This window comes from Gallinula chloropus (genome assembly GCF_964237585.1).
Source record: "Gallinula chloropus genome assembly, chromosome: 4".
Taxonomy (NCBI): Eukaryota; Metazoa; Chordata; class Aves; order Gruiformes; family Rallidae; genus Gallinula; species Gallinula chloropus.
In genome coordinates, this window is record NC_140088.1 from 71,959,886 (window position 1) to 71,980,449 (window position 20,564).

General features: G+C 40.8%; 1 protein-coding gene across 1 annotated transcript; it reads left to right on the forward strand.

Annotated features, from left to right (window-relative positions):
• Positions 1-324: 324 nt before the first annotated feature.
• On the forward strand, positions 325-19,967 carry HADH (hydroxyacyl-CoA dehydrogenase). Its single transcript, XM_084264116.1, has 8 exons — positions 325-481; positions 4,109-4,237; positions 5,694-5,851; positions 11,053-11,179; positions 13,713-13,802; positions 15,292-15,364; positions 18,340-18,456; positions 19,500-19,967. Exons 1-8 carry the CDS (start codon positions 353-355, stop codon positions 19,616-19,618), a joined length of 942 nt encoding a protein of 313 aa, XP_084120242.1. The 5' UTR covers positions 325-352; the 3' UTR covers positions 19,619-19,967.
• Positions 19,968-20,564: the final 597 nt, after the last annotated feature.

The window sequence follows — 20,564 nt, forward strand, 5'->3', positions numbered from 1 at the left end:
GTCCCTTCCAACTCCTAATGTTCTGTGATTCTGTGATAATACAGTGGCCTCTGCTGCGAAGGGCAGACGTTGGAGCAGCCCGCGCATCGAGCCTGCCTCCCGCAATCGCCAGTCGGGGCCCGGCATGGCTGCAGCCGCCTGCGGCAGCGGTGCCACCGTGCTAACCTCGGGTTTGCCTGCTTGACGCCTCTGAAGAAATCCGAAGTAGCGGAGGCGAAGGATACAAAGCGCCTCCTCTCCCCGAGGGCGGAGGGGGACGAGCCAGCTGCGGTTATGGCTCCGCCCGGCTCGCCCCGCTCCTCCCCCGCCGCCACAGCCCCTGGCTCCGCGCTCCCCGCTGTGCGCCTTCGCCATGGCCTTCATCACCCGCCAGTTTGTGCGCGCCGCCTCCTCCGCCGCCGCCACGGCGGCCGCCAAAAAGCTGATCGTCAAGCATGTCACGGTCATCGGCGGCGGTCTCATGGGCGCCGGTATCGCCCAGGTGAGTCTGTCCTATCCCGTCCCGGCGGCGGGGGCTGGGGTGAAGGGGAGGCGGCGGCGCCATGGCGGCCGTTGGGCGGACGTTACTCGGCGCGTGCAGCGGGAGGGCCCCCTTCGCCTCCCGTGCGGGGTGAGGCGGCGGGCGGCCGTGATGGCTCTCGCTTCCCCGAGGCGGCCCCGCCGGCAGGGGCACTCTGAGGCAAGCCGGGACTCGTGCCCGGGATGAGGCCGTAGGGAGACACCCACCCCACTCGCCCCCAGCCCCGGCCGCCCCGTGCTGCGGCTCCTCGCGTCCCCTGCGCTTCTGGCTTCCCGCTTTGGTGTCTTTTTTACCTGAAGTTGACCCAGCCGTATCGTTGTAACCTGCCCCCGACCGAGCGAGCGAGCAGGGAGAGCACAGGAGGGAAGGCGAAGCCGTCGGTCTCCGCTCGCGTTCCGCTGCGGCTGAGGAGCGACACATGCTGGTGCCAGTTACCGGCCCGGCCTTGCCAGCTTGGACGAGTCGAGACGCCGCTCAAGCGCTCCCGGAGTTGCAAGGCAGGGGCCGTACTAAAAACCAGCAACCAAACAAGCAAAGCTTGGGCAGCCTGTGCGCCTTACAGAGGAAGGTCAGGCTTGGCAGGGCGCACCGAGTGACCCGACCTAGTGAGGATGTCCCTGCTTACTGCAGGGGGGTCGGAGCAGGTGACCTTTATAGGCCCTTCCGACCTCGCGCGTTCTGTGACTGCAGGGTGGTATGAGGAGCGAGGAGGGACGCGTCCAGCTGCCGTGTTGGCCGAGTTGTGCGGATTTGGGTTTTAGTGAGGCGGAGGAGCGGAAGGCCCTGCTGTCCTGCGCCCAGTTACTTGCTCAACTCTCAGACTTACTGTTCGCTTGCTAATCCGCGCATCCTGAGGCCAGGCGGGTAGGCAGGGACCACCAAGGTCAATGTTGTAAGTTGTTTAAAGTGGTTCTTAAGGCAATGTACGGACTATTTATAAAACTGACTGTGTGTAATAATATTTGGAAAATGTTAGTCCAGGAAAGAAGCTTCTTCCAGCTTGCCAAGGGAGCAGATCAAGTGACATTTTGCAAGTTACTGAAGTAGAATACAGCAGCTAAAATGAATGTTTAGCTGTCAATCATCTGCAGAGTTATGAAGTGGTTAATATTTAAATAGGACTTATTTTCCCAGTGTTTAATCTCAGGTCTTCGATTTTCAAGTTCATCTTTAACTTGGTAAAGCTTTGGGACGGAAGACTGAACTGCCCTGTCAGTGACTTAAGATTCAGATACTGACGTAATTGACAGAAGGACCATGATAGTTCCATGATAGTTGCTCATGATAGTTCAGAAACTTTGTTAAGAGTAGCTGGAGCATGCAGGCGTCCCCAGGAAGAAATTGAGATCGAAGTTGGAATTCATAAATAGCAATTCTTCACAAATTAATGGGTTTCCTTCTCAGAACTGAAGGTTTCTTACGTTCCTGGAGAGTCTCTAGCAGGAGGAATACAGGGATTTTTTTTTTCTTCTTTTTTGTTAAGGAATTAGCTAGTTGCTCATTAACTTGTTTGGTAAAAACACTTCTCTGTACCTTGATACTAAAGCTTAAGGTTTCCACTGAAAGAGCCATCAAAGAACCACTTTGAAGAAAGTTGTTCTCAAGTTTGAGGAAGATGTGTGTTATGCAAAGGTTATAATTTTGCAGGGAAAGTGAATATTGTGTTAGACTGCATGTTTTCAGAGAGCAGCTTGACAAGAGGAACATGTCTGGTATTTGACAGTAATGGGGGTTGCAGTCGTCTGCCACTGTTAAGAACCACAGATTGTTTCGCTGACCATCTGCCTTCAATTTATCAATCCAGAATTACCTGAAAGCAGAGGTGATTCTAACATTGAGTGGAGTCTCCTCTGCGCCCTATTAATAAAGCTTCTCTTATCCTTTAGAACACTTAAGAGATTGTCTGTCCTCTTTCCTTGCTTTCTCATACTGTCAGGAGAAGCTAGCCTCTGCCAAAATGTATGTTTGAAAGCCAAGAGTTTATCATCTTCTGATTCTGCCACATCAAAAGCACTTCTGTGTGAGAAAAGCGTTGATTGACTCCCGAGTGCTCTTGTGGTTGCATTTAGCATTCTTAAGGTTGTTGGGTAGTAGCATCTGAGCAAGTGTGTTTTTTCAATTGCAAGGAATGGCATGATTTTTTGCCATTTTTCTTGTTTCCTGTCTGTGTAAACATGGTAAGGGTGAGGTGGGAAAAGGGAGACGTTAATTTTTTCTAGCATTTTTTGCCCACTGGTTGGTGATGGTGTAATCCTAAATGGCCAATCAGTGAAACATCTCTTACAAATGTGCTTGGTGCTGGTTTTATTTCTGGAGAGTGTAGAAGGTCTTGCTTTGCCCTTGCAAATGATCATCAGCAGATGAAGTATTAGGAGGGCAAGTCAAAGCTTGGTTTAAATGTTTTTTATAACTTTTTTTTTTTTAAATGAAATGCCTGTAAGGACTAAAAAAAAAAATAATTTAAAAAATGGATAAATGGATAAAGACATGTCCAGCAGCAGACTGACATCTCTTGCTGTCCAGAGGCAGTCTGGTGCTTCTTTATTTGCTGGATTAGTGAGGCAACTTTGATGAGAATAGCACCACACTTTTTTTCCAAGAGATCTCTCTGTACTTTTCATTTCAGCTGGCTTTGTTGAAGTAGGTCTTGTGGGCACAGGAGAATCTTTAGTCTCCTGGGTGCAAGGTTAGATGTAAAGGGGAGGTTTGCAGAAGGTCGGTTCTGAAGTTGTGTGACTTTAAAAACAGTCAGTGGAGCCATGTTTTAACAACATATTTCTACTGTTGTTATATTGAAACTCTGTTCAACAGTTCTGAAAATGAGCATAGGCTGTTGCTAACTAACAAGAGAAACATTAATGAATAGTGAAGTAATAGGTAATGAGCAGTGAACAAATAGGTTGTTGCAGTGTGAGAGAGTGACATTGTATGTTTGAAATTAATTGAATACCATCCAGAAAGACAACCCAGTACTGCTCCCTGCAGCTGAGCCAGTGCTTGTACCAAGTGCGCAGGAAAGGGAGCTTGTGGGGCCGTTCAGGCCTGTGCAGGCTCCTGGAGGGGGAAACGCTTCATTGCTACTCCCAGAAGCTCCCCTTTCACCTTCCTGTTGTTACAGGGCTGTGCCCATGGCTGAACAGCAGAGTTGTGTTAAGCTATGTCCCGGGAACACAGGGTTAGCCACCCCTTGTGCCATCCACTCACCCTGCCAGCATTCCCGTTGTGGTCTCCATAGCCCTTTTTCCTCACAAAGAACAGGATCACAGTTAGGGCTCTTGTTCGTTCTCTAGCCATAGCTGCAGAATTCAACTGTCTCCAGGTGCACGTAGCATTTTGCAGACAGCTTGGAGGGAAAATGGATTTATTTTTCTCTTTCCTACAAGTTGAGATCTTTCTCCCTTCCCTTCCTCCCCAGCCATGTGCAGGTTTTCGTCATTTTTCCAGTCGAGTGCGTAAGTGTTAATTCAACGTTCTTTAGCTCTCTTTCTTGCCCAAGTTATTTAGTGTATTGCCTGCCCCAATACAAACTGGTATGTTTGGTTGTTTTATGATACTGATGTTGAATCTGTTTTTCTTTTTAACTTTCAGGTTGCAGCAGCCAGTGGTCACACTGTGGTGTTAGTAGACCAGTCAGATGAAATCCTTAAAAAGTCTGCAAAAGGAATTGAAGAGAGTTTGAAGAGAGTGACAAAGAAGAAATTTGCAGATAAGCCTGAGGTTGACATCATCTTCTTTATAGTTCTGTGAAAATTTAGGAGAACAAAAATACCATACTGCAGTTCTGATATTGTGTACAATACCAGAGCATGTTAATATACTGGCTTAAAAAGAAAACTTTTTCCAGTGTGCTTAACAACTTTTTTTTTCTTTAATTCAGGGAGATTGAAAGATGTCTTGCTTTATATTCTTTCGTAGGCTTCAGCCTTGAGATAAAAGATTTAAAGCAACTATCTATGAGTGCTTACTTAGGAATGCACCAATCTTGTCCAAAAGCCAATAGTTAAAAAATTGTCTGAACACCTTTGTAAGAATTGTTCTTCAAAAACCACCCAACAAAACAACAAACAAAAGAAACCAATCAAAAATCCCAACCAAACACTTGGGCACAGGATTTCTGAAATAAAGACCAGGTTTAACTACCCTGAAGTGATGTGAATTTGATCTCTAAAATACTTTGCATTTACATTACTGAGTAATATATACAGCAAGTCACTGTGGTCACTATGAAGCAGTTGACACATCTAAATTCCTAAGGGTTATTTTTTACTATATCTGTTTCTGTAAATTCCACAGCAGATTTGATTCCTCTGTTGATACATAGTAACATATACAATATGTACTAGCATAGGTGATTAGTAGCATGAATGTTACAGCACACAAAGGAATGAGAAAGGACTTGCTTGCATGAGGGAAAACAGAAGAAAAATTGTAGTAATAACAGGATAATCCACAGCATTATAATTTCCTGTACATAATTATGGGGAGTATTTTAATGATAATTAAAAATATGTCCTTGTGATGCTTGTACTTACATGTATGACATTATGTTGTAGCATGCAGTTATGGCTTTACTTGTACTATGTCTCCATTTACACTTGGTTCAAAGCCTTGCAGTTCTGTTGGAGAGTCCTCACAAACTACATCAGTGATTGGCAGATTTACTGCTCAGAAAAGAGAATAATTTTCCCCCACGTTTACACTGAAACCATAGTGAGTGTAGGACATTTGATTTCCTGAAGTGTTCATATACAAGCATGTACCTCTTTGTAGGAGTGAAACCAGATAATCAGTGAAGGAAAACATTGTGAAGGCTGGAACCTGGAAAAGTTGCTATTTATGGCGGACAAGTCCAGGTTGTGTCAGAAACTACTGATAGACCTACTGGTTGTTCACTCAGACTCTTATGTGGAAGGTTGGACTGCAGCACGTAGTCTTCCTAAAAGAATTATTTCTTAGGTCTCCTATTTGCTTTAAAGCAGGTTTGATTGGCTAGGAAAATTTTGTTGGTACAAGCATTGTAACTGTATACTGGACCTTTCTCACTGATTTGGAGATGTGGCAGGCTATGAGTTTTTGAGGACTCAAAACCACTTCAGAGCACGTAAGGGGAGTTTTGTGGGAAAATAAATTAAATCTTGTAAATAGACACTGCAACTTCTTGGAAATGTTTCAGGCTGGTGCTGAGTTCATGGAGAAGACCTTAAAGAACCTCACAACAAGCACAGATGCAGTAGCAGTGGTCCACAGCACGGATCTGGTGATAGAAGCTATTGTGGAGAACCAGGAACTTAAAAATGAACTCTTCAAGAGACTGGATAAGTTTGCACCAGAGTATGTGTATTTTTCCTGTTACATTTGAAACTTAGACCTTTGTACCTTCTGGTTTTATTCTTACACCGTTAGTTCTGTGTTGCTGTAGCTCCTTTTGCTAAAAAGAAAAGGGTTTTTTCCCTTAGATTAACTTCAGACTGTCATGTGTTATGAAATAGTTGGTGTGCCAGGTGCATATTCTACAAACATTCAGGTGTATCAACCAGGTTTATTGTTACATTGCCTCATGTGATGTGCTTCCAGGTATGTTTATTCATAAGTTTTATCCATCTGCTAAGCAAGTTCAAATCCAAATGCACAGCTGTAGAATAAGCTTGTCCTGGTAGACATGAGGTATGGTTACCGTACGTGTTCCTGTGTTTAAATAGGGAACTGGGATGATAAAATATTTGTTTTCAGGGCTCTTAAAGTGAATGAGTCTTTAAGAAGTCTCAGCCTCTTGGCTGTTAAGTCATAGCTCAACAGTGGCTTAAGTGAACTAAGTTTACTTTGCATTACACGAGTTTGGAAATAACTTATTGCTGGTTATTGTGCGTGAGGTAAAAATGTAAATAATTCCTTAGCCTGCACTCAGTTACTTTGATTCACAGAATGTGTTCGGTTGGAAGGGACCTTTCAAGGTCATCCAGTCCAACTCCCCTGCAGTAAGCAGGGACACCTTTAACTAGATCAGGTTGCTCAGAGCTTCATCAAGCCTGACCTTGAATGTCTCCAGGGATGGGGCCTCCACCACCTCTCTGGGCAACCTGTTCCAGTGTCTCACCACCCTCACAGTGAAGAACTTCTTCCTAATTACTAATCTAAACCTACCCTGCTCGAGTTTAAAACCGTTGCCCCTTGCCCTTACAAACAGTCCCTCCCCAGCTTTGCTGTAGGTGCCCTTCAGGTACTGGAAAGCTGTTTTACAGTCTCTCTGTAGCCTTCTCTTCTCCAGGCTGAACAAGCCCAACTCTCTCAGCCTGTCTTCACAAAAGAGGTGCTCCAGGTAGGTGATCATCCTCCTGGACCCAGTTCAAGAGGCCCATGTCCTTCTTGTGTTGAGGGCTCCAGAGCAGGATGGGGTACTGCAGGTTTCAGCAGAGCAGAATAGAAGGGGAGAATCAGTCCCTGGAACATCGTTGGCATTACATTTAAAAGCTGTTGGAAGTTACTGTTGAATTATGTCCAAATCCAGAAATGCTGTTAAATAAGTGGATAGTCACAGGAGCTTGATCCTTGTAATGGATGACTCAGGATCACGAGATCTTGACTGCTTGCAGGTTGAGGTTTTAACTAGTACAGCTAAATCTGGGGGTATTGGGTAAGAGATACTCTAGGCTAAACAACTAGGCAAGCTGTGCCTTGAATATAATGTCAAGGGAGAAAAGATGTTATCACTAGTTCAGCCTGGGGAGATTTTCAGGCTGTCTCATATGGTCAATAATCAAAATTAGTTGGTACATCTGAAAACAAGGAGTGATCACAGAACACAGTGCACAGCAGTGCACTGAGAACAGGGTAACTTGCCTTTATGCTTAGTCTGACAGACAAATCGAGTAGGTGCTTTTTGTCAATTACCAGGATACCTTGTCATGATTAGATTATGTTTGTTTTGTGAAAACAAGACTGTTGATTGTGTGACTTGTTGTTCATATTCATTAGGGAAAGCTAATGACCAAATTATAGTCTACTAAATGGCAAACTGTCTAGAACCAGACAGCAAGGAAAAGGACACAGGGACTTGTGGCCTCACTTAATAATATGTTTGGAACACCTGAGGCTATTTTTCCTTAGACTGAACTGTGTATAGTGGCCTTAAAACTTCACAGTTTACGTTACAGAGTATTAAAAGACATTGGGAGTTGTTCAGATATGCTTTTTTTGGTGGCAAAAGTCATCATTTTGCAGGGATGGAAAAATATTAAGCAAGGAGCCTTCCTTTTAAATAGAAATTATGATAAACATACAGATACTTCACATGCAGCATAAAGAGAAGGGGCATGAATGGTGAAAAATAGGGGTTACAGAGTAGAAAGTCTAGACAGAAAGAAAGAAAAGCTAGTAAAATAGTGAAACTTAGTAGCCAGTTGTTTAAAATACTAGCTATTAGATACAAATAGTAATTGCAATTATGTGAGGGATATAGAGTTAGTTGCAGATGATGTGAGTAGCTAGTGGCTGTTTTTCTCTGTAGAAGGAAGTGGTAGGATTTACTCAAGCCCTGCAGCACTGTGGTGGAGTGGAAGGCTCTGCCTGTTGGTGCAGGTGTCCTACAGCCTTCAATAAGTTTCAGTGTTTCAAAACGTCTAAAAGTACAGTGTGGGTTAACTGTTGTGTAAGCTTGATGGGGGTGGTGGACTTGCTGTTGATTGGCACTGAAGACAAGATTTATTTAAAGATAGCTTTGAGTCTTGGGAGAAGCTTTGCTTCTGTGGCTCTGGGCATTGATGGCACTGTCAAGTGTGTGTTACAGGCAGAGGTCATGAAAGACCTGGCTTCTGAGAAAGGAGGACTTAATTCAGACCTCAGGGTTTACAGTGGGGTAGCTGATGGAAACGCAAGGGGCTGTGTGTTGCAGTTGCTCAGGCAGGATGCTGAATAATGCCCTTTGGAACATAAGTTGTGTGGAGCCTTGCATTTTTCTTCCAAGTCTCATGGGTTTCCTCAGCTGCAACAGCTACGGGTTTGGTGCCTGTATTTACACCATGATGAGCTCTCCAATGAAGTTAAATCTGGGGATGACGTAAAACCAAACCATTAAAACACCCAAACACAACTTACTTCCTCTTTCTCTATAAAAGATGTATAATTCTTCTAAAGTGGGGCTATAAATGGGAGGGAGGTGGGAAAGCTGTCCCTTGTTGAGACTTTTATTCAGGGGTGGGGGCTGAATTTTTCCTAAATTTTCAGAGAAAGTATAATGAATGGGGAGAGTTTGCAATCCCAGGACACATCAGGTATTCCTCCTCTGGGTAAATGTTCAGGTGAAATGGTCAGTGCTGTTTCTTGGATGCTATCAGCCTGAGGTTTGTGTTCTTAAAACTTTGCAGCATTGTTAGTGTATATTCTGTTCCTGTCAGTGTTATACTCATCCTCCTAATATGGTAATTCTTACTGGTCATCATCTTTAGAGCAGGTGATAAGGTATTGCTACCCATGCTTCAGTTCTGCTTCCCTGTTACTGAACTGAGCCAGTCTCCTCATGTTTCCATTTTGAAAAGGTCGGATTAGGGATTTTGTAGAATATTCCCACATTCTTTGTGGGTTTTAGGCCCTTAGACACCACATCTGAACCAGATCGTAGTGAACATGACCAAAGAGGTTTTGGGTATCTTGCTTTAAGAGCTCTTGTGTGCTTGATTTCTGTTTATTTCTGGGTGGTGGGAATGCCTGTCAACACCGGCAATCCCAGACCCATCCTTAGCCTAGGATTTATTTCTAGATGTGGAAACCCAGCTAGGAGCTGGCCAGTGGTTATGAACCGCTCACTGCGTTATACAACTGTTACATCAGAACCATTGTTCGGCGTCGCTGTGTAAGGGAACTGGTGTATGAGTCAGTGTTACCGAAATGGTGTGTGTCTCTGGCCTCTGGTTTTAACGCCTTTCCATGACCCACTAGGTGGCACCAAGAGAAAGCACACGGTGCCTGGAAAAACAGCACTGCTAGGACTGGTGCTTTCAAAAGCCTTCCTGCACTGCTGTCATCTGAAGCATGGATTGTGTAATTCTGAGTGGGAGGCATGTAAATTCTATTTTAAACTCAACTTAAGTCAATTCTTTGGCCAGAGCAGAAAGTGGAAATAAAACGCCCTTACACACAACAAAAAATGAATAAATTTTTTCCTCAGGGCTTTATGTAGTGTGAGGCTGCAGTATTGACCCACAGAAAAAAATCTCTCACTTAATGTGAACCCAGATATAAACCCAGCAGTGATCACAATGGTCACAAATAGGTGTGCTTAATTTTTAGATGAATATTCGAATTCTTTTTTACAGTGGCAGATTTGCAGTGGGAATGAGTGTTTTTTGGAGGCATTGGCCTTGCAAGGTCAAAGCTATGAAATGTAGCATGCTTTTCTTAGTACCCCACTGCAGAGCAATATAACACCCACTTAGTAGTGGGGAAATAACAAAAAGAAGTTTGTAAGAAATATCTACAGGAATTCTCAGGATTTTAGGGTTTTTTATTTCCTTCTTAACAGAGTCTCAAAAACTGAAGAAAACATTTAAAAAATTGGTGTTTTTGTGGGGTCTTTTTAATCCCCAAAAGTTTTCTTTTAATGCCACTATAAGATGTCACCAAGACTGGGACTTAACTTTTCTGGAATTTCTGTTTCCAAAGCTCAGTTACATCTCAGTAAAATGTACACAAAATACCAATATAAATTAACATTTCGTGAGTCTAGTAGGATAACTTTTTGAAAGATGAGTAGGATACAGCCCAGAATGGAGGGGGTAGACTTTCCTCTCTAATATGGTTGCTGATCTTTGTGTGCTGAAGAAAAGAACATTTCTGTGAGATTTCAGTGTGATGGCACTATAGCAGTGCTGTTAAGGTTCTGAGATTTTTCTGAAAAATAATACACCCAATACATTATAAATTGTAATTAATCTGATTTCTGTTGGGAAAAGACTTCATATATGTCTGAAAATTCCTGTGATTTTGTGCATCCTTTGCAGAGTGGCAATTTTTATCTTTTCTCTTTTTTTTTTTTTTTACCCATCATCTCTTTGCTTTGGTTGAAGATTGCTCATCACATTTACAATTGGTCATTATTTCTAAAAAACAACAAAGAGATTCCAATTTTTTATAAGGCTCCAAAGTGCATTTTTAACATGGCAAATTGAGTTTCCATAGGTGTGTAAATGATAAACAATAAAAAATACCACCATTAGTTTCCAGAACTGCTGAAGTAATTACCTGGAATAGATTTGGAGAGTTAACAAAAACGTTCTACTTAGAGTCTTTTATTTTTGCCATCAACTAGTGTAAGCATTCAACATCCTTATTTGAGAGTCAGAATCTCACACAGCCTTTCCAGTGGTTATTTCGTTATTGCTGTACATTGCTCAGCAAAAGGACCGTGGTAATCTGCAGGGATAGTTCTGAGAATTTTGTGGATGGTTAGCCAATGGTTGTCTGTTTATGTTTAGTGCACTAGCCTCCTACTGTCAGAAAAATAACTAATTTATGCTGTCTATATGTTTCTTTTTTCCCAGGCACACGATATTTGCGAGCAACACTTCCTCCTTGCAGATCACACAGTTGGCTAACTCCACCACCAGGCAGGACCGGTTTGGTGGTCTCCATTTCTTCAATCCTGTGCCTATGATGAAGCTTGTGGAGGTAAGTGTATTGTCATCATCATAACAACTGTAGTTGTTACGTAGTTGTTATGAAACTGCAGTGCAGTTGTCATCAGTAAGAATTAGTTTAGGTAAAGAGTAGGTCTCAGTTTTCAGCACTTCTGATATGGAATAAGGTACCTGTAGTGATAAGAACTGTCAATAGAGAGGCTGCTTACAGTGATCATTTCAGGCACACTGGTTAATAAGAATTATTGACAGCTTATACAAAATGATCCCATGACTGATAGAGGGATTTGATTGTTACTGGTATAGAAATTAATCAAATGTTATTTTGAAACATTATTTGACTTTATTTCAAAAGTCAGTCATGTTTGTTTCAGTGTTCCATGTGGTTTGTCTGGAAGTATTACAGCACTTCTCAGCCTCAGAAAAAGTGTAAAAAGAAGTTTTTTTATATAATTCTTTAGACATCTTTTCAAAATATACTTTCCTTTGGCTACATCATGCAGTTGCTAATAATGCTGCAGTGCAAAGCAGAATAAGAAATAATCTGATGTGAGAATTCACCTGAGCCACCAAAGCAAAGCTGACATTACAGAAAAAACCAGCAGGTCTCCCTGCTCCTTTTTTTCACCTTCCCCTGTTGTGGATGACCTTGAGTAGCTGAACTCTTGAGTTAGTGAAAATAAACTGCATTTTGACCAGTCTGCCCTGAAGTTTAATGTACTTATGCCCTTAATGCTGTAAACCTTTTTCCTCTGTCCCACGAGTAATGAGTCCTAGTGTAGCTCTGCTGACAAGTGCTTCACATATGTTGTGCCTGCCTTTTGAACTCCTGAGGTACACTTTAGTTTTTCGTTTACCATTAAAATACATTTTATGCAGTTGCTTGTTCTGTGTCTTTAAACATATCATTCTCTTCCTCTTCCTCCCACTTTTGAAATATTTGAACCTTTTGGCTGAAATTAACAAATTTGAGTTGGAGTATGGTTGCCAGATGAGGGCTGAGACACCTATAAATTCTTTGTCACTAACCTCAGTACTCATGTGGATTTATAATTTTTTTTTTTTTAGTTTAATAGTGTGTCCTCTGTGTTGTGACTAAATTATCTTACTATGGTAAGAAGGGAGGAATTTTGTAGGTGGTGTCAGAAATAGCAGGAATCTTTAGCATGATTCCTTAGGCTAACATACACTTTATTGATTTCTATGCTAAGAACTGCTTGTTGGCACTCATGTATTTCTATGGAGGAAATGTTCTATGCCTGGTCTCAAGCCTAAAGTGAATCATAGTCTGTACAATTCTAAACTAAGCCTCTGTGAGATTTGAAAAATATAGGAGATTCCTATCATCATTTGTAAAGAACAAAATAGAGTAAACCTTGTTTGACTGATGTGGTCAATCTTTAATATCTGTGGGGTTTTTTGCCTGATTTATGAATTTCCTAGCTCAGAGTCATGCTGGCTGATGAGCAGCATTTCAAGAAATTTAGAACACAGAAGCTGTGCTTTTAGTGACTTGAGTTTGAAAGATGCCAATATCAGTAAATAGAAACACTTCTTAAGCTTTATTTTTGTTTCAGATCTACTGCTGTAAATCAGGATTGGCATTGACAAACATTGCAGAACAGCACTTCCTATGTAGAACGTGTTTCAGTTTGAAATAATCATGGGAAAATCAAGAGAATCACCAGAACTGTGAAAGATGTAACTGAAATTGCCAGTCATCTGTCATGAAAGTTGTCCTTCATGGGTCACAAATCTGCAGTGCCTTTGAGTTGTATCTGCTCTTTCCATAGTTTGTTGATCTCATGCTCAGAAGCACATAGCTTTGAGGGGATTTCTTTCTCTAATAGTCCAAAAGGCTAGGGCCCATGTTTCAAAATTCTGAAGTGTATATTAAAACTCATTCTTTAAACTTGCAGTCTTACGTAATTATCTCAGATATTTTTATCTAATATCAAAGAACACTGGGGTTTTTTTTCTGCTGAGGAAAAAAACCATTTCCTCTGTCCTTACAGTGGTTTTTTTTATGTTGACATCATGTCAGCCATTAGGCTGGGGGGAAGTATCTGCCTGACTTAGGTGTATGGAAAAGAAGGTCAGCTTACCCTGCCAAATAATTAGTAGAGCAATATATTAAATATCTATGTCAGGCAGATATTTATTCACAGGGTAGATGTTACAACCCTTTGTATCACAAACTATGCTTGTTAGTATGGTTCTCTAGAGTGATGCCATTGTGTTTTCCAAAGCAACAGAGACTAGATTTTAAAGTTGTTTTGTTAGACTGTAATCTCTAAATGTGATGCTCCCTTTTATCACTGATACTGGCTGAGTGGGAAAGTGTCTTAAAGAAACATACTTTCAAACTGAGAAATAGTGTATCTATCTTAAAAATAGATTTCTATGTCACATACATATCCACTGAAATTGTTTTTGAAAAACAAATATTTTGTGAATTTCTGGAATAGTGTTCTTGATTACAGTTTAATCATTGCTGTACTAGGAAGTGATAGAGGTTCTGCTCATAAATGTGCTTACCCTTTCCTTACATTCCATCTGTTCAGGTCATCAAGACTCCAATGACCAGCCAAAAGACTTTTGAATCACTTGTGGATTTCAGTAAAGCACTAGGAAAGAGTCCTGTGAGTTGTAAAGTGAGTAAATTTTGATTGTCTGGTATTTAGAAGGTCTGTTCTTGAAAACTGTTAATTTTAATATACAAGGTTTTAGTATATGTAAGAGCACTTCAAGAATTTCCAGGCTTCTTTTTGTCCAATTTGTCTTCCCTATTGAAAGCATTCTGAAAAAGGAAACACCCATGTTGGCCACAAATTCCCCAAAGTAAGACTGACTCTAGACATCTTCTATATGGGAGCAAAACTCAGAAGTATCAGGATTTAAAATGTTTGGGTTTTGTATTCCAGTCTTGCAGAAACCAAGACTAGAGAACTTAACCAGGAGCTCGTCCTTGCTAGAGACAAGGCTGCTACCCTTGTACTGTGTGGCAGCTGGATGGATCTTCTATGGTGTGTGCTTATTGCACATTTTTCTTAAGACTGCAGTAACTAAGCCCATATTAATCTTCTTTGCTTCACAGTTGTGTTTGGGTGGTTGGTTTTTTTCACTAGAGGAGCACTCTGCTTCCTAAGCGTTCTTTTTCTGAATCCGTTAAGTTGTGGTGTGGATAGCTGTAAGCAATTGAGTTTCACCGTCCCCAGGAGACATTTGGTCATAAAAAGAAAGACCTGGGATCTGGTAGTTACCAGGAATTCAGCATCTGGATGCTGGATTCTAATTCTAGCTGTACTGCTGTATTGCTCTGTGGCCTTAGCTGCCTTTTTTCCTGTTTCTGTCACAGTTTTGCAGCACGTAATGTGCAGAACATATGCTGAATTGTTGGTTGGGTAGAGGGTAGTGCAGTCTCTGTGTCTGAAACTCTTTGCTTTTTTTTCATTCCTGTTTGTAGAAGGAAAGTTGGTTGGAATTCTCTGGATTAAATACTGAGATAAAACGGAATGAACAATAAACAACTGTAACAGTATTATACAAGATACTGCTATATTTGCATATATCTTTCTCTTTTCTTTGTATTTTTTATTTGATTAAGGCTTGTGTAAAAGAAGTTCTGTATCACTTTATCTTCTTCTGACAGCGTGTATCTTATCATTGATAGCACTGGTGTTTGCTATGGAAGTAATCCTACTTTCAGGAGCACGGTTTACCAGTGAGCAGTGGGGGACCAGTACAGTATTTAACTGGGAGTATTTCTAGTAGTGAACACACAAGAAAAACTCTTAGGGAAGAACTGGTCTTCTCCTATCTGTCAGGAAACTGTATCAGCAGAATTTTGCAAAGAAAAGACATCTGCCATCTGACTGCACTGAATTTTTTTTTAAGATTTAGTTGAGCCTGTCATAGTCTTGTTCTCTGTTGTGATGAATGTTTATGTCCTATTCCTTGTTTGTGACATTCATCTTTCATGTTTTAATACTGAGCAGATAAACCAGGTGAAAAATACAGTTGAGGAAGTAGAAGTTGATGATTCAATAAGTGTCTTCATCCAGTTGTTTAATTTGGCATGCAGCATTTGAGTGTAGCCTTGGTAAAGGATGCTTATTTAGAATCCCTCTTTTCTGTTCACAGGACACACCAGGGTTTATTGTAAACCGTCTCTTGGTGCCATACATGATGGAAGCTGTTCGGCTTTTCGAGAGAGGTACTTGTTAGAATGCCGGCTTCGGGGAATGTTGACTTGTAACTGCTCGATCTTGTATCCCTTCAGAAAAGCCTTGTGATTCCCTCACAGCTTTCAGACCCCAGAAGGCTAAGAGTGAATAGTGAACATCAAATATGATCCAGTATGTGTAGTTGGAAGGACCTTGTCTTCGCTCTGAAATGTCAGTGTATGCAGAGCTGGAAGGTACTAGTTACTTGTGTGGGAAAGTTCTGGTGGTGGAAAATGTTTCTGGTTTGGAGGTGACATCAGTGTTGTGCCATTGTAAAAACACCCTGTGCCAACTGATGAGGAACCTTCCTCTCTCCATCCCAAGAGATGTAAAGGAAAATGGTTGAAAATCCTATAATGGGACCATTAGCTACGTTCTCCTGAGTTCATTTACATTAAGCTTGGGAAATAAACCAGCAAGTTTTAGGTGAGGTAAGTAGTATAATAATCAGTGGCACACTGTGGTATATAGGTATAATGATTTGGGCTCAACTGTTGTCTCAACTTCTATGTCTATTTTTTTAGACATAGGTTTTTTAGGAACTCCCATCTCACTGCTGGTCTCTTTCAGGTCAGGTAGAGATAATCACGAATCCCCAAAGAAAAATTACATTTTTCAAAGCATTGATAATTGTTCTGAAAAGGAAACAAACCAATAATGTAGTGGATAAAGATGAAATTACAGAGTATAATTGCTTTTATTTCAAGTTCTCTGCTCATAGCTGTGTGCTACTAGGAATGCAATTTGAAACATTTTGGTTTTGAAATCGCTGCTCTTTTACAGATGAAAGCACTCCATTATCAGGATTCCACCAAATACACTTTAAATATTAAAAATCTCTTTTATAGCACATGGAAGGGATGGTTTGATCTCCAGAAAAAAATATAAACCAACACAACTTGTTTATCCATCAACAGATGTACCTAATTACATCTCAAAGGGAGAAAAGAACAAATTTAGTGACTTGAAAGGCAAAGGCATGGATCCAAAGGGGCATTATTCTCTTAGAAAAAGTCTCAATTTCAAATAAAGTGTATGGGTGTTCCAGTGTGTCTAAAAGAGGCGCCTTTAAGTGACACGTATTATTATGCTTATTTCAAGAGACAATAGAACTTTTAATTAAGTGTAGAAGAATTGTGTCACTGGGAATTGTATATTGAAATTGACTGTTCTCTACCTAAGCAAAACAATATTTTGATTTCATCTTTATTCTGTTTGTATTTTGTTCAACAGTGTGGTATCTCCAAACTTGTTGAAGTTAATTTATGAATTTTTTAACTCTAATGAAATCTATTTAGAAAGCTAGTTAAAGTTTTGAGAAGTCTGATGGCTGTCTTCCAATTCATAATTTCCATTCAGTCAGGTTAAATTTTTATCGTATCCCTTGAGTTAATTGTCAGAGTAGACACAAGATGAGCCAGGTTGTCATCCATGTTAATGTGACATGTAGGTCTCTTTCCTGGCAGCCCCAAGCACTGAAATGCCATTTTACTGAGTTGGTCCATGAGTCTGTATCTATACAAAATCATCTTCAGATAAGTGTGTGCTTTTGCATAGGTAGAACGCCTTGAGTATATTAGCAGTGATTTAAACAGGGGACATACAATAAGTATTAATGTATGGTGCTCTGTACTGCCTTGTTCTTAGTGGAAAGCCAAAAAAGCAGTTAATCAAACATCTATGGACATCTGCTTTATACTAGGAGACTGGTATGAACTAGGGGTACAACCTTCATTTGACCTTTTATGTTTTTAATTGTATTGTAACACAGCTGTGTGTCAAGTCCCAGTTTTGACAAAGTGGGACAGATCTGTTGATAGAACATACATGTGCAGCAGCTTCAAGTGAGTTAAGGAACTGAAATTACTTTGGAATTAAGTAAGGCTAATTTTCCCAGTTTCTCTGAAATAAAATATGATTTAAAAAACTTGGCAGCTTTAAAGAGTGAAAGGAGATAATATAAAAATTACTACTTCATACAGAACTTTAACTGAAATCATCCCTTTTATTTATTGTGAAGATTCTCTGATTTTAGGTGTATAAATTGCACAGGCTATGTCTGTCAAGCTTTTGAATACCCTGAATGCCTGTGCACATTGAACATGGAGGTTACTTAACAAGTACCTCTGGGGTTTGTTTAATCTTGTCATTGTTATAGGATCTGCAAAGAAGTGCACTGCCTTTATCAAAATATGTATTAGAATCAGTAGAGGTGCATCTGGTTTTGTGGCTGTATAAAATAATGCATTCCCAGCAAAAGAATGGAGCAAATGTTAACTGTGAGATCTGCAGTGCAGGATTTGTATTTTTATAAGCACAGACTGAAGTAGAAATTTCTGGGGCTTTATATGCTGCAATTCACAAATTTAACTGGACCTGCACAGTCTCTTCAGTCTCTGATGTTGGATATTTTCTGGTTGCTGTAACTAAGCTGTTACTCAGCTGCTACTGCTCTCCCCGTGCCTGCCTTGTCCATCAGCTGGATGTCACTTGCCTTCTGGTTGTTGCAGAGCAAGGGGTAACTCTGTCCTGTCAGTCATTCACAAGCTGCTGCTGATCTCATGAAGCTGAAATTGAGATATTTCCTTACTTAGAGTATTCAGCTGCCTCTAAAAGGAACACTTTATTCTTCATAGTGACCAATTCTTCTGTTAGCCTTTCTGATAGGTTGAGCACACTAGCTGTGGCTCCATCAGTAGCATAGTGATCTATATTGAAATGCAAGTGGAAGCTAGAAGCATGGGAAGCAGGCCTGCTGGGCGCTTGTGTGTGTGTGAGAGAGAGATTCAGCTTTGTACTCCAGCATCATGTGTATGCTGACTCCAGTTTTTGTGGTTCTGAAACGTGCAGAGATTTCTGTGAAGAGCTGCACCAGAGTGGAATAACACCCTGTTAATTATTTACAGGTTTTGCCAAGTAGATGCGGAATCTTTTCTGTTCATCAAACTGTCAATCTTTTCTTTAGGAGATGCATCAAAGGAAGATATTGATGTTGCTATGAAGCTTGGGGCTGGCTATCCCATGGGTCCATTTGAACTGCTGGACTATGTTGGGTTGGATACCAGTAAATACATTATAGATGGTACTGCATGCTTATTTTCTTCTATTCTTCCCCTTTTTAGCTAAATTGTAGATGAATGTTCTAATGAAAATCTGACTTTTAATTAAAGTGAGTGTTTATGGCATAGCCTTTTAACCATTGAGGAGAAAGGAAGGAGAATTCAGCTCAGAATGCTGTATGAGTACAGCACGTGTACTGTATGCCTGTACCCTATGTACATGGGGACAGAACACTGGTTGTTTGCTGACTTCATTAAGTTCCAGTGGAAAATAACACTAGTGGACCTTTCTATAACTAAAAAGAATTGGTGGGATGAGAAACATGTAAGGAGGTAAGAAATGCTGGTGAAAAACAACAGATGCTGAGGCTCCCCTTCCTTTTTCTGCCACCCCTGTTTTCATTCTCAATTAATAGGAAAATAAAATAGATTTAAGGAAAACCTTTAAAGATACAAGCATACCATCTCTCTTTCACTTCAGTTGGTAAGTGGATGAATGTCAGTACAATAACAAAAAAAGGAGCCGTAATTGGTGACAGTGTTGACAGTTGTTGTATTACTTTGAGCAGCTTAAATATTCTCTGAGGCAGAATGTCACTTTGAAATGCAATCTTCAGTGAAACCTCTGTTGCTTTTGGACAGTACTGTGGAGTAGTGTTGTATTATTCTAACTGACCGTGTCTTTTGCAGGTAGAAATTCAGCTTGGATTTTCTTTTCAGCGTAGCCTTTGTTTTATTTCATTGTACTTAACTGTATTGTGAGAGGCTTTAGGTTAGTTTGGTTGAGGTTTTTTAAGCATTAAAGAGCCTCATTCATGGAGATTATAAGGTGTTCAGAGTAGACTACATCTAAAGACTTAGTTGCTAGATTTGCTCGTAATCACGAATACTGATCTGTACTTTACACAGCTGTATTCAGAGGTCTTAGAGAGTCTAGAATAAGTTCCAAACCACCTTCACTTTTCTGACCTCTTACTTTTTTTCTAAGGAGATGTAGCACATATTATGTTATCTTTGCACATAAACAGAACTATTACTTACTCATCCACATCTTTTCTTCCACCAGGGTGGCATTCACTAGAGCCCAACAATCCTCTTTTTGCACCCAGTCCACTCCTGGATAAACTGGTAGAAGAAAAGAAGCTGGGTAAGAAGACTGGAGAAGGATTTTACAAATACCAGTGAACTCCAGACGTCGAGAGGTGTTACACCATCTGTGTATGCTATTCAGCATTGCCATATTACAGGTGGATTCTGAATTCTGTAAAACCTTTCCCAGGATGGCACAAGCTGCATTTAGAACATAACTCACCTCTGAACTGACTGATTGCACTCGTTAACTTTCTCTGGTGAAAGCTTGATTTGGTAGATTATTTTTTTCCTTCTAATCCTGAAAAGCTTTTTATGTACAGTGCCTTCATGCAAATGCTGATTTTTTTTCAGGTACAGGACAGAATGACAAATGAATTTATGTATTCAAATGAAAAATCCTAAAAATAACCACACTTTCTTAAAAATAAAATTTTCAACAATTCTTTATTGAATGTCATGGCTTGCAGTTGGTGTGCTTGGTTGTAGTCCACTGGGTGGCAGTCTCTTTTCACGCTAGCAAAAGTAGCGATCCACAGCCAGTAAGTTGTTTGTCAGGGATTTCCTTAAATTCAGTGCTAAGCTGTGAGCGTAAATTACAGTGCCTCGAACAACAGGTTCTTGAATGTCATATGGTTTAAAAATAAAAAAACCCCAGCCCTGCAATGGGAGGTATCACCCGGATTGAGGGTTCTCAGTACAGCATTTCAAAGCAGAACTTGTGACTTGGGATTTTCTGGCATTTTCACTTTCTGGTTCAGGGCCTCCTTTTGCTAGGTGCTGGAGAAACATAAGGAAGAGGTGATGATTCCTATTCTGAAGGGCCTACTAAATAGATTTTAGTTTTATTACTAGTCTAGGAAGCTGGCCAGAGTTTCCCTATGCTTCCTAGAATCCAGTAATTTGGCTTTACTTCCTGGCTATTCATTTCAAGTGTCATTTTTACACACTAAACTGCTACTGCAGCTGAGTACTTCCGTGGGTGAAACAGGGGTCTGTGCCGTATGAACAAATCAGTGCATCTGGCTGTGTTAGACACCTT

Coding starts and splice junctions, on each gene's coding strand:
- HADH (XM_084264116.1), top strand. CDS start 353: ATGGCCTTCATCACCCGCCAGTTTGTGCGCGCCGCCTCCTCCGCCGCC. Junction 4,238..5,693: donor AATTTGCAGATAAGCCTGAG/GTTGACATCATC, acceptor GAAATGTTTCAG/GCTGGTGCTGAGTTCATGGA. Junction 18,457..19,499: donor CAGTAAATACATTATAGATG/GTACTGCATGCT, acceptor TTCTTCCACCAG/GGTGGCATTCACTAGAGCCC.